Genomic DNA, 26,038 nt, shown 5'->3' with positions numbered 1-26,038 from the left:
CTACGCTCACCTGTTCCTTTGTAATATAACCCCTTGCCCTATTTAGGATAGAATCTTCCATGGAAGTGTCTTGTGTGTGTCCCCTTCTCTTACTGTGCTCTTGGGTGTGGCCTACCCAGGTGTCAGTCAACCTGTTGACAGTGGACATCACGAAGATACTCAGCCCCCTGAAACTTGACCCCTTGCCTCATTTGAATAGCTTCCCTCAATAAAAGGGGTCAGCGAGTGCTCTTGCTCTCTCTCTTTCTGCGGACCCTTAAGGTCAGAGGAGCCGTCACAGCGACCCCAAAGAAAAAGGTATTTGTGTCTCTTGTGTAGCTATTTCATGCAGCCCAGTTAGCCCAGTTTAACTGGAGTGACCCCTGAGCCTTTTAGTTTCGAGAACAGAAACCCGGCGCCTCAGCCTCCTGAGTCTCTGGGATTACTGGTATGTGTCACCAAACCTAGCTTATACTAAAACTTTGAGTAAATAACTTGAGCAATTTGATTTCAGTTTTTCCATTTATGTCATGATACAAGAATGTGTTAGGTAATCTGTATGGGTCTTTGCAGTTCTGAAGTTATATAATTTTATGAATCCTCATTCTGGACTTTCTAATCGGGGAAATGACTATATGAAAACTAAGTAAAATGGTGTAACTAATGCTCACATTAATCATGTAAAATCTTTTTTTTATTATTATTAAAAAATAAACATGACTGTTTAAACTAGGGATTTAAGCCAGGGGCATTTTACCACTGAGCTACATCTCCAGCCTTGTTTATTTGGTTAAGAAAATAATATTGTTGGCCAAGAAAAGCTTTTCTATAATCTGTGTTTAGTAGCAGACTGACAGGTTTCAGTCTTTTAATTTAAAGTCTAATATTTTACCATTGGGTGCTTTTGGTAAGTTTTGTGACTTATTGAACATTACACAGTTAATTTAGGTAAAGTTAGTATTTAAACAAAAAATTTTCTGGCCTTAAGTTGTACTCCATCACATTATAGGGATGGCAAAGTGATGGGCTCAGAAGGAATTTGTCAGGTGGATCTTTTTTGCAAGGGGTGATTTTAAAGTTTAGAGAATGAAATAGTATATTTTGGTGGTTTCAAAATAAAAGGGTTAGTGTAAAAGTGTGAGGGGTCTAGTGTTTAACCTGTGTATAGGTTAAAAATTTCCACAATGAAAGCCAGGTTGGAATTGACATGATTTAAAGTTTGGAAAAATGATGATAGCCGTATGATATATTCGAATAACCATTGGGCTGCAGGAGGTAGGTCTGGATTTTATATGTATGCCTAGGACATATGTTGTGGCCTTGGGTAATTTGCTTAACTTCTCTGAGGCTCAATTTCCTTATCTCAAAAATAAAAAAGAATGAGAATAGTATCTACCTTAGAGAATATTGTGAGAATGAGAATGAAGAGGCTAATATGTAAAGATGTCTACTGTAGTATCTGGCCCTGTGGAGGTGTGGTGTGGGGATGATACTGCTATGAAGTTCTTTAAAGGAACCAGACTTTATGCTGAAACCATCAATAGCTACTCTGTACTCTTTTACAAGAGATTGCATGTCTTTATTAGCCCTGTTTACATAGAACAGTTAGCAAGATGATAAGAACTGGGACATAAATTAGTCTACTTTTCTGTTGAGCCAAGTTACTCTTTGAAGACTTTTCTGAAGTAGAGGGTAGAAGTTTACCTTTAGTTTTCATTTATCTGTGCTTTTAGTATTCTGATTGCCATGACTAATGGATTTTGACAGTTACAATGATTTTGTGTCCTCTTAATTAAATCTTACATCATGACTTGATGAGTTGTGTGTCCTTTAGGAAAATGGTGCTTAAATATGAGTCATACATCTCTTTAAAAGTGTAAGGAAATCGATGAAACATCTTTGTGATAATTGCATTTCTAGTTTTGCTTATAATTTCATAATCTTCCATGTAGACATCATGGATTGTTTTCCAATCTTTATCTGCTATCTTTATGTTGCCTTTTTCTTTGTGTCTGTCTCAAAAGTTCCTTTGCTTCTTGCATAAAAGCTTATGTAGTTGTGTTTATGGCAAAATAACAACCCAGGATAAGCTCCTTGCTTTTAAGATCCCAAATGGGGTCACATCTTTTGCCATTCAGATCCCAGGGGTCAGGATGTTCACATGTCTTTAGGGCCATCATTTGGCCCACTGCATTCTCTTTCAAAAGAGGTCCTGTGGATCATTTTTTTTTTTTTTGAAGAGTAATGTATTTTATTAAAGTCAACTGATTATGAATATTAATTACATCTGCAAAGTATCTTCACAGCAACATCAAAATGAGTGTTTAAAAAACTGGGTACCAAAGTCTAGCCAAGTTAACACATAATAACACATGATAGAATATTAATCACTGTTAAAAAATATGCTTTTTTCCCCTTAATATATTTTACAAGTCATTCTTCATTGATAAAATTTTATTATATGAAGGTATCATAATCATATAATTAGTCTTTAATTGTTGAATATTCAGTTACTCTTTGCTTTTAAAAACATTGCAGCAAATATTCTTTTTTTTTAACTCACCAATCATTTTTATTTTTGTTTTATTTTTTTCATATTTTTTATTGGTTCCTTTCAGTTATTCATGATAGCAAAATCTATTTTGATATATTTATACAAACATGGAATATATCTTATTCAATTAGGATCCCAGTCTTGAGGATTCATCATTGAGATTCACTATGGTATGTTCATATATGTACATAGAAGTTCAGTGTTATAGCAAATATTCTTTTTTTTTTAAATTTTTTATTGTTGGTTGTTCAAAACATTACAAATTTCTTGATATATCATATTTCACACTTTGATTCAAGTGGGTTATGAACTCCCATTTTTACCCCATATACAGATTGCAGAATCACATCAGTTACACATCCATTGATTTACATATTGCCATACTAGTGTCTGTTGTGTTCTGCTGCCTTTCCTATCCTCTACTATCCCCCCTCCCCTCCCCTCCCCTCCCCTCTTCTCTCTCTACCCCCTCTACTGTCATTCATTTCTCCCCCTTGTATTATTTTTCCCTTTCCCCTCACTTCCTCTTGTATGTACTTTTGTATAACCCTGAGGGTCTCCTTCCATTTCCATGCAATTTCCCTTCTCTCTCCCTTTCCCTCCCACCTCTCATCCCTGTTTAATGTTAATCTTCTTCTCCTGCTCTTCGTCCCTACTCTGTTCTTAGTTACTCTCCTTATATCAAAGAAGACATTTGGCATTTGTTTTTTAGGGATTGGCTAGCTTCACTTAGCATAATCTGCTCTAATGCCATCCATTTCCTGTGGATCATCTTAAAGCATTTTTTTTTTTTTTTTCCTACAGAAAGATGCCCTGTAGTCACACCTTTACTTCTGCTACTACTCCAGCCTAGAGTGTACTTCACTTGGTCTCTGTGCAAGTCTTGGTTTGTTCAACACTCAGCTTGAGTCCCATTTCCTTAAAGTCTTCCTAATTTCAGCCCTTATGTTTTTCCTTTTTTGGCATCTGAATGCCAAATGTATATATGTGGTTAATTAACTGAATCTTAAATCACTTGCGGGTTGGAAATGTTTTATCTCTCTGCATTCTCATCACCTAGAATAGTACCTATGGTATAAGAAGAAATAGAAGTGTATATATAAGTTGATAAAATGTAAGCCATCCTGAAGAGATCTAAGTTTTACTCTGGAAGGAATTGGGATTCATGTTTTTCTTTTCCAGTGCCAAAAAGGAATATTAATTGCAAATTCAGCCTAGTACAGATTTCCATCTTTATGTAATAGCATAGCTTGTGTGCTTTTCCAAATGGTTTTCACTGTTTCAACTATTCTTTAGAACTAAATGAGGCCTTTAGAAGTTCTGTCTACTCATGCTATAAGTTTCTGATTAGAAAATGACTTAATACTCTGAATAATATAACAGTGATCTGAAAGGGATAATGTCTTATTGCCAAATGATATTTGACACCAAAGCCTTCTCTTTGTTTATATTTTGGGTCTGTGAAATAGGAAGTTGATCAAGAATATATGTATCTCCAGGCATGATGGCACCTGTGTATAGTCCCAGCTACTCAGGAAGCTGAGGCAGGAGGATCACAAGTTCAAAGCCAGCCTGGGCAATTTAGCAAGTTCCTATCTAAAAATAAACAATGAAAAGGACTGGGGATATAGCTCCGTGAGATAGCACACTTGGGTTCAATCTCCACTACTGAGAATGAAGAGGCTAATATGTAAAGATCTCTACTGTAGTACTGAAAAAAACCACTTGAAAAAAGAAAAAAAGAATATATGTATGTGCTTGTTGATTTAGTCTCAGATTATCCTCAGAGAAATCTAGATATGTTGTTAGGAAAGGGACCTTATGAGGGTCAGCAGCAACAAATTGGATATGATCCTGCCATGTACTCACAAATTGCTGCAGCTGCGGTTAGGGCATGGAAAACTTTACAGGGGCATGGAAATTTACAAGGTCAATTATCTAATGTAATACAAGGAACTAATGAACCTTATGTTGAATTTGTAGATAGGCTTATACAAACAGCTACCAGAATCTTTGGGGATATAGAACAAGCAATGCCATTAATTAAACAGCTAGCCTATGAGCAAGCAAACAAATGGTGCAGGGAGGTCATTAGACCATGGAAACATGAAGATTTAAACACATATATTAAATTATGTAGAGACATTAATGAACAAGGGCAAGTCTTGGCAGCTGCAGTACAGCAGGTTTTAGGTACCAGGCCAAAAACATGCTACAATTGTGGACAAACAGGACATTTTAGAAGGAGTTGCCCCATAGGAGGAGGGTTTAACAAAACTGGATATGATCAAAGGGGTAGAATACCGGGTATTTGCCCATGATGCCATAGAGGGAGACATTGGGCTAATGAATGCCGTTCTCAAACCACCATAGAGGGTACTCCGTTATCAAAAAACGAACAAGGACCAGGTGTTTACCCATGATATCGTGGAGAAAAGCATCGGGCTCCATTGCCAAAAAATGGACAGTGGGGCCCAATGCTCCGGGGCCCACAACCACAAATTTACACGGCAATGGAGGAACACAGCAACACCATCAGGGTAGTGCCCAGGACACATTATCCATTAGATCCCTCATTAGACAAACCAGAGGGAGTGCAGGGTTGGACATCTGTGCCTCTGCCAGAGCAGTACTAACTCCAGAGATGGGAGTTCAAATCATTCCCACAGGGGTAAAAGGACCTGTTCCTCAAGGAACAGTAGGCTTATTATTAGGACGCAGTTCTTCTACTCTAAAAGGACTTATGATAAGTCCTGGGGTAATTGATCCTGATTATGAAGGTGAAATAAAAATTATAGCCAGTTCTCCAAGGGGTATATCAGTAATTTCACCAGGAGATAGAATAGCACAGTTATTAATAATACCCAGCCTACATGATAAATTTTCCAGCCGTACTATAGAAAGAGGTTCTAGGGGATTAGGCTCCACAGGTGTAGATTGGGCTATGCTTTCTTTAAATTTAGATTCTCGCCCCATGCTAAAACTAAATATTCAAGGACATGAATTTAGTGGGCTACTGGATACAGGTGCAGACCTTAGCATCAACTCTCATCAAGAATGGCCAAAACATTGGCCATTACAACAAGCCACTCAAACGCTTCGAGGCCTAGGAGTGGTGACTAATCCCCACAGAAGTGCAATGGTATTAGATTGGAAGGATCCTGAAGGATGTGAAGGAACTATACAGCCATATGTATTGGATCATCTTCCCGTAAATTTATGGGGACGAGATGTCCTAGATCAATTAGGTTTGACATTAACAAATAACATCAATCCAAATGCGCCCACTATTATGGCTAGACAAGGTTTTAGGAAAGGAAAAAGATTAGGAGAACAAGAACAAGGTATAGCAACACCAATACAAATAGATCAAGGAACAGACAGACTTGGATTGGGTTTTCAGGAGGGGTCACTGAGACAATAAAAATTCCTTGGAAATCAGAAAGGCCAGTATGGGTTCCTCAGTGGCCCCTGACTAAAGAAAAGATACAAGTAGCCAATGACCTGGTCAAACAACAGTTAGCGGAGGGACATATACAACCTTCTGTATCTCCCCATAATACTCCCATTTTTGTCATCAAAAAGAAATCTGGTAAATGGAGATTATTGCAAGATTTAAGAGCTATTAATAACGAGATGGTTATTATGGGACCTGCTCAATCAGGGATTCCTCAATTGTCTGCTTTGCCAAAAACCTGGTATGTTTTAGTTATAGATATTAAAGATTGTTTTTTTTTTCAATTCCAATTCATCCTGAGGATAGTCCACGTTTTGCATTTACTGTCCCTGCGTTGAATCATGAAGGTCCTGATCAGAGATATGAATGGAAAATACTCCCTCAAGGTATGGCTAACAGCCCAACTATGTGTCAAATTTATGTTAACAAAGCAATGCAGCCACTTAGAAATCAAAATCCTGAACTACAAATATTTCACTATATGGATGATGTATTATTAGCACACAAAGATAAAGAAACACATTGCTAGAATGTTATGCCACACTTACAAACTTATTAAAAAATTATAATCTAGAGATAGCAATAGATAAAGTACAATTAAATTTTCCAATTAATTATTTAGGAGTTCTATTATCCTCAACCATGGTCCGTCCACCAAAAATTCAAATACGAGTAGATAACTCAAATCACTTAACGACTTTCAAAAGTTATTAGGAGACATAAATTGGATAAGGCCTTATCTAGGCATACCAACAGGAGAGTTGGGACCTTTATTTGATATCCTAAAAGGTCCATCAGATCCAAATTCACCCCGCATGTTAACGCCTGAAGCAAGAAAGGCATTAAAAATCATTGAAACATATGGAAAATATGCATTTGGATAGAATTGATATAAGTTTGCCTTTATTATTTATTGTACTACCAACAAAAAAATACTCCTACAGGAGTATTTTGGCAAAATGCCAGGGCCATTCCGACTCGGCTGTGGCTCTCAACAGAATATATGTATGTGCTTGTTGATTTAGTCTCAGATTATTTCTTAATATTGTTCTGTTGATACTGATTTTTATGATTTGTTCTTATTCCTCTATGGTGGTCCAAAATCCCTGTTATATACGTTATATCATGGAAAAGGAAAGTAACATAGGGACAGGAAAGAATGGAACATTCTTTAAACTGTTGCTTTAGGGCTATGCTGATTTGTCTCAAGAAGTTACAGACTGAAGATCTGTGTGACAAATCACACTTGCAGATGTGTGTAGTTTGCTCTGCACAGTGTAAAATCTTCTTTTTATTTTTTATTTCTTTAATATTTATTTTTTTTAGTTGTAGTTGGACACAATATCTTTATTTTATTTTCATGTGGTGCTGAGGATTGAACCCAGGGCCTCACACGTGCTAGGCAAGCACTCTACTGCTGAGCCACAATCCAAGCCCAAAATCTTCTTTTTAAATTGACATTTAAAATGGGCAGTTTTGTCAGATGAGATGTGGTGGCTCTGCTTGTCATCCCAGTGACTGAGGAGACTGAGGCAGAAGGATCATAAGTTCAAAGCCAGCCTGCAACTTAGCAAGGCCCTAAGCAACTCGCTAAGACTCTGTCTCAGAATAAAAATTAAAAGGGCTGGGGATGTGGCTCAGTGGTTAAGTGCCCTTGGGTTGAATCCCTAGTACCAAAAAAAAAAAAAAAAAAGAAAGAAAGAAAAAAAGACAAAATTTCCATAAAAAATGAGGTTTCTAGATTCTTTTATCCATTGCAAGGCATGGCAACAATTTTATATAGTTGAAGGATGTGCTGCCTTCATATGGGTCATTTACCCTTCGGTATTCCACAGTTTTTCTGCCATGTATAAATTTTTTGTAGTTACTCATGCCTAGCCTTCCTACTTTACCTGCGGCCGCCTGTATTCTTTCATTCATTCTACACATATGTATTGTTGTCTGCTGTCTGCCAGAAATGATATCCTAGCACTGAACAGAAATCCCTAGAGCAGCATATAGAGCATAGAATCTTGTGAGAGGTGCAAATGATAAGTACTATATAGTATATATTAGTGACATCTTAGGAGAACATGCATGCTGAGTTTGGAAATGTGGGGATAGGATTATGCAGGGTTTTTTTTGTTTTTTTTTTCTTTTAAATGGTGCTGGGGATTGAACCCAGGGCCTTGTGCTTGCGAGGCAAGCATTCTACTAACTGAGCTATATCCCTAGCCCGAGTATGAAGGTTTGGATAGAGAAGCCTCTAATGTTTGGGAACAGATCTGAAGGGAGTAAGGGAGAAAGCTGTGCTAACATCCAAGCAGAAAGCGTTCTAGACAGAGGAGACCATAAGTGCAGCAGCTTAGAGGAGCCATGTCTGGTGGTCAAAAACAGGGAGTGCAAGGCTGGGGATAGTTGTGGGAGGTGAGTTCTGGGATAGGAGGAAAGAGTAGGATATCCTGGAGATCCTTGGGGAGTCATTGAGAATACTTTTGGTTATTCTGAGTGGGATGAAAAAATTCATATAGGAGTAATATGATCTGACTTAGGATTATGAGGGGTCTTTTTGCTGCTGTGTTAAGATTAGGGTGGGGATAGGGAGCAAGGATAAGAGGAGAGATCATCGGATGTTTCAGGTAGAGATTTGCTTTCTGGCAGTAGTGGCTGTGAAGAGATGGGTACATGGTTATGTTCTGGCATCATGTTAACAGAAGCTGGTGGGACTTGCTGGTGGAGTATGAGAAAGCATGGTGACCCCAGACTTTATGACCTGAACAACTGGAGGGATGGAGTTATCATTTACTGAGGTGGGAAGACTGCCAGAGGATCAGGTCTTAGGGAGAATATCAGGAGCTCACTTTGGGGCTTGTTAGTTCTGAGATGTCCAGTTAGCATCTGAGTGGAGATGTGAGTTAGCAGTGGGGTATAGGAGTTTGGAATTGTGGAAGGGATGTAAATTTGGGTGTCATCAGTGCATGAATAGTACTTAAAGCTTTGAGATGGGTAGTGAGGGTAGATGGGAAACAGAAGAGTCCAAGGGCTGATTCCTGCCTAGGATATCAATGTTATGATAGGTCAGAGAGATGAGGAAAAAACAAAGGAGACTGTGGGGTAGTGGCCAGAGAAGTGAGAGGAAAACCCACAGTGTCCTGGAACCCATCTGAAGATAAAGTTTTAAGGAAGGGAGAATGACCAGAGATATTTAGATCTTTCTCAGCTGAGGACTAGAATTAACCGACGGGTTTTGCAACAGATATCTTCAGGGAGCTTGATGAAGCAGTTTTGGTGGAATTTGTTTTCCTAGACTGTAGGAGCTAGGAAAATAAATGGCCTTAAGGACCATTTGGGTTTATGAACACAATTGTAAAATTTAAGCATTTGTCTATCCTTGGCCTACACATTAAGGAAATATGACTTATTAACCATTCATATGAATACCACATGATGATGTCAACCTTTTGCAATAGAGAGGTTGTGCTTCTCATTCTGCAACACAGCACTACTTTATTTATTTTAGTGTTACTACTGCTAATAGGGACTTTCATCTGGGGGCAATTTTACCCCTCCTCGTGCAGGAAACATTTGACAATGTCTGGACACATGTTGGTTGTCACGACTTGGGCAGGCAGAAATATTATTGGTATCTAGTAGATGTAAGTGCTAAATATCCTATGTTGCCCCAAATGTGAATACCTCAGAGGTTGAGAAACTCTGAGTGTATTTTTGTTCAAAGTTTCTGGAATTTCATTTTTATGAAAGTTTGCTAAACAGTTATTTCCTTGTTTGTCCTTGACTATCCCAAGGTAAAATTATATTGAGCTATGAGAATATACATATTGCTTCAGTCTCTTTATTTCAGATTTTAATTGAGACAAGAGGGAGGATGTTCTTTTATTCAGTCTCAAGTGTATGATTCACTTATTGTTCTGATAAGTAAATACAGAACAAAGAACCTTTTACTTTGATGAGTGTAATAGCACGGTATTCTTAAGATTGAGCCTGAGGCCCTTACTGTCTTCACTTGGGGCTTGGGCATACCTTGCAATGAATTTCAAAATGAAACTTTCAGCAATATATAGGAGGTATTATTCCTCTTTCTCAAATTGTGACTTTAGAAAGTCCTCAGACACACTGTCCTATCTGAATTAACTATTAGTCTTAAAATTTGATTTATCTGCTACTCTTCATTGCCTGATGACTGCGGGCAGAACTTTAAAAATGATACTTAAGTTTATCTGTGTGGGCAGGTGGGAAATACCTGGATACTGAGAGTGAAAATCCAGATAGGAGTTCACAGGTACCACTGTCTTGGCAGGTGCTCTGGCATCCTGACTGCTGTTCGCTGCTGTGTGTGTGTGTGCTGTGTTACAGTCATCCTGGAGACCTGGTTCTTTTTTTTAAACCCAGTTTACAAAGTTAGTGTGAAACTCAAGGACCTGAGTTTCCTAGTGAATGAAAGGTTAGAGGCTATGATAACGATATTTGAATTTTAAAATGATCCAAGTTGATCCTGGGCGTTTTATAAAGTTGCCTTTTGGTACTTCTTTCTTTCTCTTTTTTATTTTCTTTCTTTTTTCTTTTTTTAACTTTCACTTGTTTGCTTTGTTAGAATAGTAGCAGTGAACTAGAGCTATGTGCAAACTTAAAACTTGTTTGGAAGTTTTGTTTGAAAAAAATCACAGTAATCCTTGCCATCAAATTTAATTCCACCAACTTCCTTTTCTTGAGTTTGTTTTCTATACTGACTCTTTTCAGGCTCACTCATGTAAAAAGTCTTATAAGATCTTTACTTTTTGTTTGGTTTGTTTTTTTAGCACTGGAGATTGAACCCAGGGGTACTCCACCACTGAACTACATCCCCATCCCTTTTTATTTTTATTTTGAGACTGGTGGCTAAGTGGCCCAGGCTGGCCTTGAACTTGTGATTCTTCTGCCTAAGCCTCCCTGGTAGCTGGGATTACTGACATGCACTACCATGCCTACCTGTCAGAACTACAATTTTGAATTGGTTTGTGTCTTTTAAGTTTGAGGTTGCTTCATTTTTATTTAAATTTTTTTTTGCTTCATTTTATGTGCTTTAATTTGGTGTTATTCTAATAATTGGCCAGGAGAGGGCACATAGGAACTTTTGATTCAATACACATTAATTACTATTTGGAATAATATTTTAATTTGATGGCAGTATGTTAGCATTTACTCGATAGTTCAGTTTATGAACATTTGAACCTTAAAGTATTGTAGGTATTCAGAAAATTTCTTATTTTTAATTCATAACATTAAATTTATTAAGCATCATACTTAATTCACCAAATATGTATTGTAGATTTAAGGAGTGCAAGGCACTCTGCTGCTATACAGGTGGGGGTTCAGAACGCAAGGACCTTGCCCTCAAGAAATCTCGGATTAGTATAGTCATGGTGTCACTGAAGAATTGAAATCAAAGCCAAGATTTGTATTTCTGTCATCATGCTGTCAGTAATGAGATAGAAGGTAAGTAAGGTTAGGAGGGAACTAGAAATGATACATTGTTTTTACAAACAAAGAAACCAGGCACCAAGAGGTGACAAACAGAGTGTACCCACTAATTGCAACTACATAGAAATATAAATTCTCATGATTACAAATTTAAGAAGAAAGCTTGAAATTATGTAATGTAAATCTCACACTTGAGAGGATTTATTTTGGGGGTGATGGAGAGAGAAGTATTCATAGTGCTTAATTTTAAAAAAATACTAGCTATTACTGTTTATCGTGCTAGACACCATAGGATGCATCATATCCATCAATTGCACAAGGAAGTAGTTTTTATTTCTCATTTTGTAAATAATTATATTTAAAATTTATTGAGTCCTTTAAAATATCAGAGTAAGTATTTTACTTGGAATATCTCATTTTGAGGTAACTTATTGATGGGAAAATTGAGATCTATAAATTTATATGACTTCCCCAAGGTCATTTTCCAAGTGCATTAGAGTTAGGATTTAAGGCCCTGATCTAGCCTCTGCCCTCATCATCTGGCTTATAGATTCATTAGGATATTTTTGCACTGCAGAATCATGTATTCTTACTTTGTACTTTTTAGTTAAAACATTGGAATCTAAATGTGGATGGCAAAAGTACACATTTTAGTAGGTATTTTGATGGCACTGATTTTGACATTAGGATATGAGATGGCAAACTTGAGGTGAAGTAGAAGAAATGATCTACAGGAAGAGAACAGATTTGTTTGATTTTTAAGTCTGAATGGTTTGAGGATCAAGCAAACAAACAAATAAATAAAACAAAACAAACAAACAAAAAAACACCCAACTTTGACAAATGTATCATCCAAGTCCTAGAGTGAGAATCTGCCAGTACACAACTGGGTTAAATTTTTACTCAGCATCTGTGTGCCAGACAGAGTCCTTGGTGGTAGAATACAAGAATGTTAGACTTGCCTCAAGTTGCTCAATGTCTGCACTCTCATTGCATATGATTCTAGTACGTGAGTATTTGTATTTATTTGAGTGTACGATCCAAGTGGCTGTACTAGGCTTCATACGGTACAGTGGTCAAGTCACTGTTGCATGGCTAGCAAGAATGAAATATTAAAACAATGACAGGAATCTCCATGGGGGAAGGGATCAAGTGAGCTTCATGTAGCGTGACTTTTGAGCTGGAGCTTAACATAGGATAAGTATTTCATTCTGGAGGTAATGAGAGAGGAGAAAGCAGCCTGAGTAAAGGTGTGAAGGTCTGAAAGTATGCGGCTTATTTAGGAAACAGTGAACATCTGTGTGACCAGCCATAAAGTGAATAAGGCCAGGAAGGACAGATTGGGGCCAGATTATAAAGGGTCTTCTGTGTCTTGCTAAGGAATTTGGACTCTGTATTTCAGATAGTATGGAACTGTCAAAGTGTGTGTTAACTTTTTACTTGTATACACTGAGACATACACAGAAGTAGACAATATGATGAACTTCCATGTACCCAACATCCAGCTTCAATAATTACTTATGACCGACCTTGTCTGTAATTTTTACTCTCCCTCATCATATTTTTAAAGTAATTACCCATAATATATGATTTTATCCATAAATATTTAACTATGTGTCTCTTTAAAAAAAGGATAAAATATCTTGTTGATGTTTAAATTTCCATTGGCTTAACTGTCATACTTTTGAAACTGTGATAGTTCACACATTAAAATTGACATTTTTCTTGAGTCTTTTAATCTGTAGGTTCTTTATTCCACTCTCTGTTTTTCTCATGTAATTTATTTGTAGAAGACAATGGGTGGTTTGTCTTTTAAAGAGTTTTCTATTGGCTGAATTTTGCTGTGTGCCTCTGTACTGTATTATTTAACATGGTTCCTTTTCTCTGTATTTTTTGTATTGAATCTTGAGTCTTGATCAATTCAGTTTCATATTTTGTGGGAATGACAAAGTCAGGGAGAGTTCCTGGTGTGTTCTTCTGTCAGGAGGCACTTATGCCTCCATTATCCATTAATTCACTACTAAGGATTATAAAAAAATGCTATTATAATTATTCTACTTTTACATTATTAACTCCATAGAAATCAGACTTTTCTACATCTATTGCTTGGCCACTTAGTGATATAGTCCGTATAGAGAAAAGGATAAATGCTTGATTCTGTCTCTTCATTCACCAGTTTTTAAAACATATTGACTCACTAGCATCTTCTGATGGTAACTAATTTTTTTTAAGCTCTATTATGATCTCATGGCTTTGAGCACATTTGCTGTATTTTAACTTGCTGCAGTTATTATTCTTATTAATGCTTAGATTATCCCATCTTTGGTACAAATTATCTCCTGAGTGGCTTTGACATACTCCTGGTAGTCTGGTAGCTTCCTTGCTTTCTGGTATGATGAGTTGTTCCTTGCTCATCTTGTACATTTTCTGTCCAAGGTCTGCAATCAGCTATTTCTCCCAGAAGTTTAGTTCTTTTCAATGGGAAATGAGATTCAGAGTCATAATCTGGATACTAGAGGTGCTCATTGTTCCTAGTGTTACCGCTGTTTACTGGTGAGGAGTCCTTGCATCCCCAATGCTGAAGTATAACACCAGAGAAGCACTCCCAGGCAAGTGGAGAGCAGAAAGTGGAAGGCTTTATTAAAGGACAGCAGAAAAGACTTCCTCCCAGAGGAAGAAGGGGAAAGGTGGGATCTGTGGAAGAGGGAGGTCTTCCTTTTTTTATATTTAAGGTCTTCTTTTAGTCCCCCCACATTCCTGTCCTTTGTTTCCCTCTATCCTGCAAGAATGTAGGTGGGAAGGCCAAAAGGTGGGAGATGGGGGTGAGAGTAGTCTGGGCAGGAAGGGCCTGGGGTGGTTTGATTAGCACCCACCCCTCCCCGTTTGCTGGGAGCTACTTCATTAACAGTTCCTTAGGATGCATTCGGGGCCTTGGGGACATTAACATTTCAATTTCCCCTGGTGTTGTTCTGGTTTCCTGGACTCAATTTTCTTTATCTTACTTGATATTAGACCCGATTTACCTAACTACACTAACTATATATCTTTAAATGTGGCTTCACTAGGTTGGTCATTGTTTCTAGACCTCTTCAGTGGAGAGATCTAACACTTAGATCTTGGAGAGCATTTTGAACCTTATTTTTTTTATATGTGTTTGTGCATCTACTTCCTCTCACACCAAGAATCTCAGTTCTCAATGGCACTGAAAAAAATGTTGGAGTTAGTATATTACATAATTAGCATTTGCTTTATCCCAACAAAGGTGTCTATGCTGAAGAATGACATGAACAGCTAGCTGTATTTTATAGAAGGGTAACTAATTTTGTGCTCAGGCAAAGGAAGATGGTATGGAATAGGTTAGTTGATGGAAGAGGGAGCAATGTAGAGGCTATAGCTGTAGTTCTGAAAGAGAAGAGGTCCTGAGCCAGGGTGGTGGCAGGATTGGAGAAGAGAGAAAGCATTTGAGAAATTTAATGAGAAACATCTGTAAGACTTGGTGGCTCTGGCAGGATAATGTTTGGGAAGTTGAAGATAGGGGACCATTCAAGAATAATTCCATGTAGTGGTTTGGAGGGGCAGAAGGTTCTGTAAGATGGGTGAGGTGGATGAGCATTTGGAGTTGGGGAGATCAAGGAATAGTGAATTTAAGGCCTTCGTTATCAAGTCTCTCAGCATATTAGTTTGGCTGAGACTTTACCCTTGACTACCTTTTTGATATTTTCCAGTACCTAACAAGATTCTCTGATTTATTTAGACTTCTGTTATTTCTCATCTCTGTACTTCTGCGTAGGTGATACATGCCTTTGCCATTGTTGGGAGTGTATGTCCTCTGCTTGTTGCAGTCTTGTTTGAGATTAACCTGAAGCCACATGAAATCCTCTACCTCTGTTCCCTGTGTTATAGTTATGTATGGTTTTATGTTGACCTTTAATTGTCTTGTTTATTTGTCTTGTGTATTCAACAAAGCTGGGCAACTTCACAGGTTCAGTCAGGAACTCATTATGCCTTTTTCAATCTTACTTGGGCCTGAGCTGATTTACAGTAGAGAGTCAGCATTTATTGGCCAGTCAGGGGCAAAAGATCTTGGGTTAATATATTTTTATTATTTGGCTCAATTGAGTTATTAGTTCTTTTTTTAAAAATATTTTTAGTAGTAGATGGACGTAACTTTATTTATTTTTTTATGTGTTTCTGAGGATCGAACCCAGTGCCTCCCACATGCTAGGCAAATACGCTACCACTGAGCCACAACCCAACCCTTATTGATTCTTTTTAGTTTTACATGACAGTAAAATCCATTTTGATAAAATTATACAAGCATGGATTATATCTTATTTTAATTAGGACCCATTCCTGTGGATGTACATGATGGTGGGATTCACTTAGGTATTTTCATAATGTACATAGGAAAATTATGCCAGATTCATTCTAATGTCTTTCCTATTCCTATCCCACCTCACTTCCCTTCATTCCCCTTTGTTTATTCTACTGAACTTCTTTTCTTCTCCTACTTGCCTTTATTATGGTTTAGCTTCCATATATCAGTGAAAACATTCAACCTTTGGTTTTTTAGGATTGGCTTATTTCACTTAGCATGACAGTCTCCAGATCCATCCATTTATTGGCAAATGTCATAAAGTCATTCTTCTTTATGGCTGAGTAATATTCCATTGTGTATATGCACCACAGTTTCTTGATTGACTCATTCATCTGTTGAAGGGCACCTAGCAACCTAGCCACCTCCATAGCTTACTATTGTAAATTGTGCTGCTATAAACAATGATGTGGGAGGACTGCCCACCTTACCCCTCCACACTGGGGCCTAGAGATCTAGAGGAGAGGCCTAACTATACCACATCCAAAGATCCGGAGAGCAGCCCACCCTGCGCCATGTGGAGAGCCAACCTGTGCTGGTGTTCCTTATTCACCAAAGCATGGTTCCACAGCCCAGTGTCAGGGTACATATAGGCTGCTACCACCACAAAACTGGGATATCGATACTTCTATCAAGGGACAACAATAACGACCTGATAAAACGTCACCAAGGTCCCTGTGGGCCTGGCTGCACCAGAGGATCTCTAGTAGATGTGGTAACAAGGAGTCTTGCATGGAGTTGCCTATCTCTTGTTTCTCCTACTAACAGCCAACTTCTTCTTCTTCTTTTTTTATATATTTATTTTTTTAGTTGTAACTGGACACAATATCTTCATTTTTATTTATTTTTATGTGGTGCTGAGGATCGAACCCAGGCCCTGCACATGCTAAGTGAGCGCTCTACTGCTGAGCCACAATCCCAGCCCCAACAGCCAACTTCTTATGATTACCTTCTCACTAGTCATATAATCTAATACCTCCATATTCTCACATCCAACTCCCCAAACCCCCTTCCACCATCAGAAACTGTAAACCATTTCGCAAACCTATTGACTATATGGTAGAAGATAACTTATAATTTCTAATTATAGTGACAGAACTGTAAATGTAAAAATGGAAGCTAACTCATATATGGCTGCATGTTGGGTACATTGAGTGCTGTAATATTGATCTCTCTTAAAAGTGAGGTAACCTATAGGGACTCTATAAGACAATAGGGCAGAAGCTGTAATACCATGGATCTACACTGCAAGAGAGGAAGACACATAGACATTATGAAAAAACAAGGGAGGAAAGTGCCCTTAACAAACCAAGACACTACAACAAGAGGATCCATAGATAGCGCAGATGGTGAAATGTCAGAGAAGGAGTTCAGAATATACATAACTGAAATGATTTGGGAATTAAGAACAACCTAAGTGAGCAAATACAGGCAAAAATCAATCACTCCAACAAAGAGAAGAGAACAAATACAGGCGACCATTAATCACACCAACAAAGAGATAAGAGAACAAATGCAGGTTGCAAAAGATTACTTCAAGAAAGAGAGATACTAAAAAACAAGTAAGCAAACAAACAGACAAACAAACAAAACCAAACAGAAATCCTTGAAATGAAAGAAACAATAAGCCAATTTAAAAAACTCAATAGATAGTATCACCAATAGACTAGATCACTTGGATAACAGGACCTCAGACAATAAAGACAAAATGCACAATCTTGAAAATAAAGTTGACATCACAGTGAAGATGGTAAGAAACCATGAACAGAATATCCAAGAATTATGGGACACCATCAAAGGACCAAATTTAAGATTTATTGGGTTGAGGAAGGTTCCAGAGATTGAAATCAAAGGAATGCACAATCTCTTCAATGAAATAATATCAGAAAATTTCCCAAGCATGAAGAAAGAACTGGAAAATCAAATGCAAGAGGCTTATGGGACACCACATGTACAAAATTACAACAGATCTACACCAAGACACTTTATAATGAAAATGTCTAGCATACAGAATAAGGATAGAATTGTAAAGGCTGCAAGAGAGAAAAATCAGATTACCTATAAGGGAAGACCAATTCGGATCTCAGCAGATTTTTCAACCCAGACTCTCAAAGCCAGGAGATCATGGAACAACATAACATATACCAAGCTCCAAAAGATAATGGATGCCAACCAAGAATCTTATATCCAGTGAAATTAAGCTTCAAAATTGACGATGAAATAAAAACCTTCCATGATAAACAAAAGCTAAAAGAATTTAGAGCAAGAAAGCCTGCATTACAGAACATTCTTGGCAAAATATTCCACGAGGAGGAAGTGAAAAACAATGAAAATCTCCAAAGGGAAGAAATACAATAAAGGAAAAGCCAACCAAAGGAGAAACCAAGTCAAGCCAAATACCGAAAATAAACAAAAATGACTGGTAATGCAATTCATGTCTCTTTCAACCTGTTTTGATAAATTTTTACACATAAAAATTTTAACTACAATATCATCTAATTTTTCAGGTTTTTGTTTATTTCATATTTTTTAAATTTTCCATTTCTCTTCACAAAATTACACAAATATTTTCTTTAAAAGTTTTAGCACTTTATATGTTATATTTTAATATATAATTAATCTGGTGTGTGTATATATACATTGCCTGTGATATGAGATGAAGTATATTTTACTTTCTTATAATTAAAAAAAACATTATTCAAGATTCAAGGATGAAAAAGACCAGTCAGGGTAAAAATTGTTTAATAAGGTAATTATAAAGGTAAGGGCAAGATTGAGGGAAACCAACAAATTTTATGAAGCACCTTTCCTTCCGTAGACTTGGAGCAGTAGGAGGTGAAAGAAGAGAGAGCCATTATGAAAACCTTCTAGGAGAAGGCCAACTAACTGAAGTTATTCCCACTAAAAGCATGAAGAAACCAACTCACAGTCTAATAGGGTCTGATAGGGTTGAATAAAGCACCTCGTTCTATTCTTGTGTATTCTAAGTTCATCTCTTTGGTGTTCCTTTCTGATGGAACTCAACAAGAAACCACATAACAAGAGGACTTATCATGCAGCCTATAACATATGTCTCACCAAAAGGTGAAAGATGGAGAAAGGAGCCAATTGGTTACATGAGGCTACTGCATATTTGAAATTTGTCTAGTCTGAATTGAGGTGTCCTATGTGTTAAATAAACATTAGATTCCAAAGAATTACTAGGACAAATAAAATGAACGTGAAATATCTTATTAACAATTATTTTCTTTGCAAATTATGTGTTGGTAATCCATTGGATTAAATGAAAATGTATAAAATTAATTTCTTAAATAATTTTCTTTTAAAGAAGGACAAGGTAACATATTCTGTATTTTGACTGTAGTATTATATATACATATATATGTTATCATTTTTATATTTGTGTTGTCAAAATTCATATAACTATAAATCTAAATAGGGCAAATTGTACCATGTATAAATTACAGCTCAACAAACATGACTTTAAAAAGAAAAAAAATTAATGCTGACATTATTTTGACCATATATTCAGTATGTTGGAAAAAGATCTTCTTTATTCCATAAATAAATAAAAGACTATGACACTATTATTTTCAGGACAATCTCCTCAGAACACTAACATCAAATACTCAAATGTAATTTTTCTTTTTTTTTAATATTTATTCTCCTGTTTTCCACAACATCTTTATGTGGTGCTGAGGATCGAACCCAGCACTGCACTCGTGCCAGGCGAGCGCACTACCGCTTGAGCCACATCCCCAGCCCTCAAATGTAATTTTTCTGATGATATTTCATTTGTGTCTTTTCTAAAGCAGATGTTGAAATAACAAGCTGATTTGACTGATATTTGGAAACAGGATTTTTTTTTCCCATTTATAAACTTCTAACAATCACTTAGCCATGAGTTTTCTCCATATGCTTGATTAAAATGTTAAATTTCATTTAAAAATAAAAGTCATGCATATAAATTAAGTTTATTTTTAAATACTCCCTCAATTATTCAAAATTTCAGGGGGTTAATCATTGTATTTTGAAAATAATTAGGATGTTACATATTCATAGAACATTTTAATTTTTTTATATTGAATCATGAGTATTTGTCATGACAAATGTTTGAGTAATTCAAAAATTATAAGGCAGTGAACAAATTTATAATAAATCTTAGCTGTTTGACAGGAAAAAAAATAACAATGATATGGCTGCATCACTATATGCCGCAGTCCCGCTGCAGCAAATTAACGGGGGGGGGGGGGGGGGGGGGGGAGGGGGGGGTGAGACGAGCAACTTGTGTAGATTGATACAGCAGGAGTAGGAGCCATTTATTGTAGGACAAGAGGGGTATATATACATTCCACACAGCTTATCTAATTAACATAAACTAGATACAGCAGTCAACCAATAAGGAATCTCCACACTTAATGGCTCGCTGGCGTTACTTCACAAACCACTCCCTCTGGCAGAATGCCAGGCGCCATCTTGACTTGTTTACAGACCCTAACAACTATAGAATGCTGATTTTAAAGCCAAGGAGTTAGATAACTGGGTCAAATGGTGTTTCTATTCCAAGTCTTCTGAGGAATCTCCATAATGCTTTCCAAAGTGGTTTCACCAATTTGCACTCGCACCAACAATGTATGAGCATACCCTTTCCCTCACATCCTAGCCAATGTTTATTGTTGCTTGTATTCTTGATAGTTGCCATTCTGATTGGAATGAGATGAAATTTCAGTGTAATTTTAATTTGTGTTTTTTTAATTGCTAGAGATGCTGAACATTTTTTCATATATTTGTGAGCAAGTGCTCTACCAACTGAGCTATATCCCCAGCCCTTCATATATTTGTTGACCATTCGGATTTCTTCTTTTGAGAAGGGTCTGTTCAGTTCCTTTGTCTATTTATTGACTGGGTTATTTAATTTTTTTAGTTTTAAATTTCTTGGATTCCTAGAAATTAATGCCCTATCTCAGGGGCAGGTGGAAAAGATTTTCTCCCAACTGTAGGCTCTCTCTTCATGCTCTGGATTGTTTCCATTGCTGTGAAGAATCTTTTTAGTTTGATGTCATCCCATTTAGTGATTTTTGATTTTATTTCTTGTGCTTTAGGAGTCTTGTTAAGGAAGTCAGTTCCTGAGTCAGTATGTTGGAGCATTGGGCCTGCCTTCTTTCTAGTAGTGCAGGGTTTCTAGTCATTCCTAAGTCTTTGATCCATTTAGAGTTGGTTTTTGTGCAGAGTGAGAGATAGGGGTTCACTTCATTCTATTAAATATGGATTTCCCTTTTTTCCACCACCATTTGTTGAAGAGGCTATCTTTTCTCCAGTGTATGTTTTTGGCTCCTTTGTCTAGTACAAGTTAACTGTATTTTGGGTTTGTCTTTGTATCTTCTGTTCTGTTCCATTGGTCCTCTTGCCTGTTTTTGTTATTCCAACTCTTTAGTATAATTTGAGGTTTGGTATTGTGTTGTTTCCTGCTTCATTTTTCTCACAAAGGATTTCTTTGGCTCTTTTGGGTTTCCTATTTTTCCAAATGAATTTCATAACAGCTTATTCTATTTCTATGAAGAATATCATTGGAATTTTGATGGGAATTGCATTGAATCTATATAGCACTTTTGGTAGTACGGCCATTTTGACAATATTAATTCTGCCTATCCAAGAACATGGAAGATCTTTCCATCTTGTAAGGTCTCCCTCAATTTCTTTCTTTAGTGTTGTGTAGTTTTTTGTTAGGTTGATTCCTAAGTTTGATTGTTTTTTGAGACTATTATGAATGGGATGTTTTTCCTAATTTCTCTTTCAGCTAATTCATTGGTGGAATATCGTGGTTTTTTTTTTTTTGGGTGGGTCGGGTACCGGGCATTGAACTCAGGGCTCCTTAACCACTGAGCCATCCCCAGATCTATTTTTTTTTTTTTTTTTTTAAGAGACAGGGTCTCACTGAGTTGTTAGGACCTTGCTAAATTGCTGAGGCTGGGATTACAGGCGTGCACCACTGTGCTTGGCTGATATAGGAATGCAGTTGATTTGTTGAATATTGATTTATGAGTTTCAGAAGTTTACTGGTGGAGTGTTTTGGGTCTTCTAAATAGGGTACCATGTTTTCAGCAAACAGAGATAGATTGAGTTTTCCTTTTCCTCTTTGTATCCCTTTAATTTCTTTCTTTTGCCTAACTGCTCTGGCTAGGGTTTCAGGAACTATGTTGAATAGAGGTGGTGAAAGTGGGCATCCCTGTCTTGTTTCTGAGTTTAGAGGGAATGCTTTCAGTTTTTTTGTTCATTTAGAATGATGTGGCATTGGCTTTGTTGTATATAGCTTTTATGGATTTTGAGGAATATTCCTTCTATCATTTTTTCTAGTGTTCTAAACATGAATGGATGTTGTATTTTCTCAATTTTTTTTCTGCATCTATTGAGATAATCATATGGTTCTTTAAGTGATGTATATCCATTCTAATTATGTTACATTTATATTATTATTTATAAATTTATTTATATTTATAAATATAAATTTATATATTTATAAATTTATTTATTTAATTATGTTACATTTATAATGTTACATTTCATTGAGTTTGGCTCTGATTTTAATTACTTCCTGTCATCTATTGATTTTGTTGTTGATTTGTTCTTCTTTTTCTAGGATCTTGAAATGTAATGTTAGATTATTTATTTGGCATCTTTCTATTCTTTTATGAATGAGTTTAATGCTGTGAACTTTCCTTTTAGAACTGCCTTCATAGCGTTCACTATTCTTATTCACTTTTAAGTTTTTTTAAAATTTCACTCCTAATTTATGTATTCATTCATCACTCAATTGTGAATTATTTAGTCTCCAGGTATTAGTTTCTACTTTTTGACTAATTGTTGCTTTCTAATTTCAATTTCTAATGTATTATGATCTTACAGAATGCAGGGCATTTTCTCTCTCTCTTTTTTTTTTTTTTTTCTTTTTTTGGACTTTGCTTTGTGGCCTAAAATATGGTCTAGTTTAGAAAATGTTCCATATATACTGCTCAGAGAAGTTATATTCAGTCATTGATAAATGAAATATTCTATGTATATCCATTAGATCTAGATTATTAATTGTATTTTTTAGTTTTGTATCTTCTTTATTTAGTTCTTGTTTGGATTATTTATCTAGTGTTGAGAAAGGAGGGTTAAAGTTATCCAGTATTATTGTGTTGTGATCTATTTGATTCTATTTGATTCTTTATTGTTTGTGTATGCTCCATTATTTGGTTCATAAATAAATATTACTGTTATATGATTTCCTTAAGCACTATGAATGACCTTCTTGGTCCCTTCTTATTAATTTTGGCTTGAAGTTCATTTTAGCTGATATAAGGATGGAAACCCTTGCTTGTTTACAAGATCCATATGAGTGGTATGTTTTTTCTCATTCTTTCACTTTCAGTCTGTGGATATCTTTGCCTTCGAGGTGAGTCTCGTGGAGACAGCACATGGTTGATTCTTGTTTTCTTAATTCAATCTGCAGGCCTGGGGCTTTTGATTGATGAGTTTAGACCATTACATTCAATGTTATTATTAAGAGATACTTTTCGTTTTCTATCATTTTGATTTATTACTAGTTTTTTGGTTGAATTAGATTCTTCTTTGATTGACTGTTCTTCTAGTGTAGCTTCACCCTCTGCTGGTTTTAATTTTTATTCTCCATTTCTTCTTCATGAATATTTTATTTATTTATTTTTAAATACTTATTTTAGTTGTTGCTAGATATTTATTTATTTATTTGTGGTGCTGAGAATCGAATCCAGAGCCTCACACATGCTAGGCAAGCACTCTATCATTGAGCTACAACCCAACCCAGTGAAATATTTTATTGTGTGTTTCATAGTGCTGGCTATCTAGTTGCAAATTCTTTTAACTTTTTTCATGGAAGGTTTTTACTTCACCTTAAAATCTGAAGCTTAATTTTACTGATTATAGTATTCTTGGTTGGCATCATTTTCTTTCAGACTTCGGTATAAATTATTCCATGACCACCTAGGTTTAAGTTCTGGGTTGAAAAAAATCAATTGACATCTGGATTGGTTTCCCTCTAAATTTGATCAGTCATTTTCTTTAGCTGCTTTAAAAATTCTATCCTTATTCTGTATGTTAGGCATTTTCATAATAGTATGTCTTAGAATGACTGTTGTATATTTGGAGTCCTGTATGCCTCCTGTATTTGATTTTCCATTTCATTCTTAAGGTTTGGGGAATTTTCTGATATTATTTCATTGAAAAGATTGTGTGTTCCTTTAGTTTGTATTTCAGAGCCTTCATCTATCCTAATGAATCTCAAATTTGGTCTTTTATATTATCCCATATTTCTTGAAAATTGTGTTCATGGTATTTTAACATCTTTTCTTTACATTCAACTTTATTTTTAAGATTACATGTTTTGTCTTCATTGCTGGAAACTCTTTTCTTCCAAACGCTCTAGTCTATTGGTGATGCTTTTCATTGACTTTTTAACTTGGTTTATTGATTCCTTCATTTTGAGGATTTCCTATAGATTCTTCTTCAGAATCTCTTGTCTCCTGTTCTTTCACTTATATTTTCTCTCTGATTTCACTCCTTACATCATCTTTTACCTCATAAATCAGTTTAACTATAAACTTTCTAAATCCCATCTCTGACATTTCCTCCACTGTATTATCAGTGGATCTCTTGTTGAGGTATTCTGTGTTGTTTGTGATGATCTGTTCCCTTGCTTTTTCATATTGTTTGTATGTCTACCTATCTATCCAGATGGAACTGAAGCAGTGGAATTTTTACCCTACATGCTTATAGTATCTTTGTAGGTTTCTCATGCCTCTCAGATTAGCGGTGAGCCCAATAATAGCAACAACTTGTGCAAATAATATATAGCAGTAGCCTAGGTACTTTGTTCCTATTTTGTTGTCTACAATATTAATTGGCACAATAAGCAGTGCCAAATAGTAGGGTCAGCAACTTCCATCAGTAAAAACAGTAAATAATCATAGATTATGTCTGGTATAAAATCAAATAGTAGGTGTTGTATATGATTTCTGCCATATTAATTATTGCTATAGCATTGACAGTGGGGATTGGCAGTATATAAACCAATTAGTGTTAAGAGGTGTTAAGGATAGAGTTGATCAAGAGGAAAGAAGAAGAGAAAAGAGGGTAGAAAAGTGTTTGCAATTTTGAGGGGTGAATAGGGCGGATGTAATGGTGATGTAGAATGTGTTGGTTATGAGAGAGGAGAAAATTTAAAAATTTAAAGGAAGAGTGAAAGAAAAGTAGCCTCACACAAACCAGATCTTTGTGATATTTTTTGTAAAAGTGGTCTCTATTAGTGATTACTTCTAGAATGTTTCCATTTGTGATCTTTAAATTGTTTTCAACAAAATGGAGCTAGCTAAAGTAGTAAAGAAGATGTATAAACTCTGCAGAAAGGTTCTAAGTTTCTCTTATCTTGCAGGCTGCTTTCATCTCACAGTGTGTTACCCCAGTCTTCCATCCACATAAGTGCTTCACTTGACATTTCTCGAAAATGGGAGAAGAAGAATAAAATAGTTTATCCTCCACAACTGCCTGGAGAACCTCGGAGACCAGCAGTAAGTTTGTGGGTAGAACTAATCTCTTAAATTTTGATAAAATTTATTCTTCCATGGCAAGAAAAGAAAAAATTATACAACAATTTGCATGATCTTTAATATATCAGATTTCTCTCTGTAATTTACAAAGGTACATCACTGCTTTACTTGTTTGTTTGCCTTTAATAAACCTCTTCATAGGCCCTTAGCTCTAAAACTAAGCAGAAAGTTTAAGACACATTGATTTTGATTCCAGGAGGTTTGCTGATGAATTCTTGATGGAGCATGATGAATTGGCAAGAATGACTTAAACCAGCTGGGCAGGGTGGCTCATGCCTGTAATTCCAGCACCTTGGAGGCTGAGGCAGGAGGATCATGAGTTCATAGCCAGCCTCAGCAAAAGCGAGGTGATAAGCAACTCAGTGAGACCCTGTCTCTAAAAACAATAAAAATAGGGCTGGGGATGTGGCTCAGTGGTTGAATGCCCCTGAGTTCAATCCCTGGTACCAAAAGAAAAAAAAAAAAAAGATTTAAACCAATGGCCAATATTTAAATATATATGGCTTTCTGATGTTATATGTTTGACTAGACATGCTTTTTTTTTCTTTTTGTAGTACACAAACCTTTGAACTTAATGTTGAATTAATCATTGG

The 26,038-nt window shown here is 36.2% G+C and overlaps 1 protein-coding gene across 2 annotated transcripts in view; it reads left to right on the top strand.

The window, feature by feature from the left end:
• Mrpl22 (mitochondrial ribosomal protein L22) overlaps window positions 1–26,038 on the top strand; it is a 43,523-nt gene that overhangs the window by 2,243 nt on the left and 15,242 nt on the right. The window contains exons 1-2 of one of the 2 annotated variants that reach the window (XM_071612030.1): window positions 6,311–6,376; window positions 25,271–25,406. In XM_071612030.1, coding sequence (XP_071468131.1) covers window positions 6,357–6,376; window positions 25,271–25,406 — 156 coding nt within the window. In that variant the 5' untranslated portion in view covers window positions 6,311–6,356. Of the gene's footprint in view, window positions 1–6,310; window positions 6,377–25,270; window positions 25,407–26,038 lie in introns of those variants that run through there. The other variant, XM_027938639.2, reaches the window with a different exon arrangement.

Source organism: Marmota flaviventris, chromosome 5 (assembly GCF_047511675.1).
Source record: "Marmota flaviventris isolate mMarFla1 chromosome 5, mMarFla1.hap1, whole genome shotgun sequence".
Classification (NCBI taxonomy): Eukaryota; Metazoa; Chordata; class Mammalia; order Rodentia; family Sciuridae; genus Marmota; species Marmota flaviventris.
This window is presented reverse-complemented; position numbering and strand designations above follow the sequence as displayed.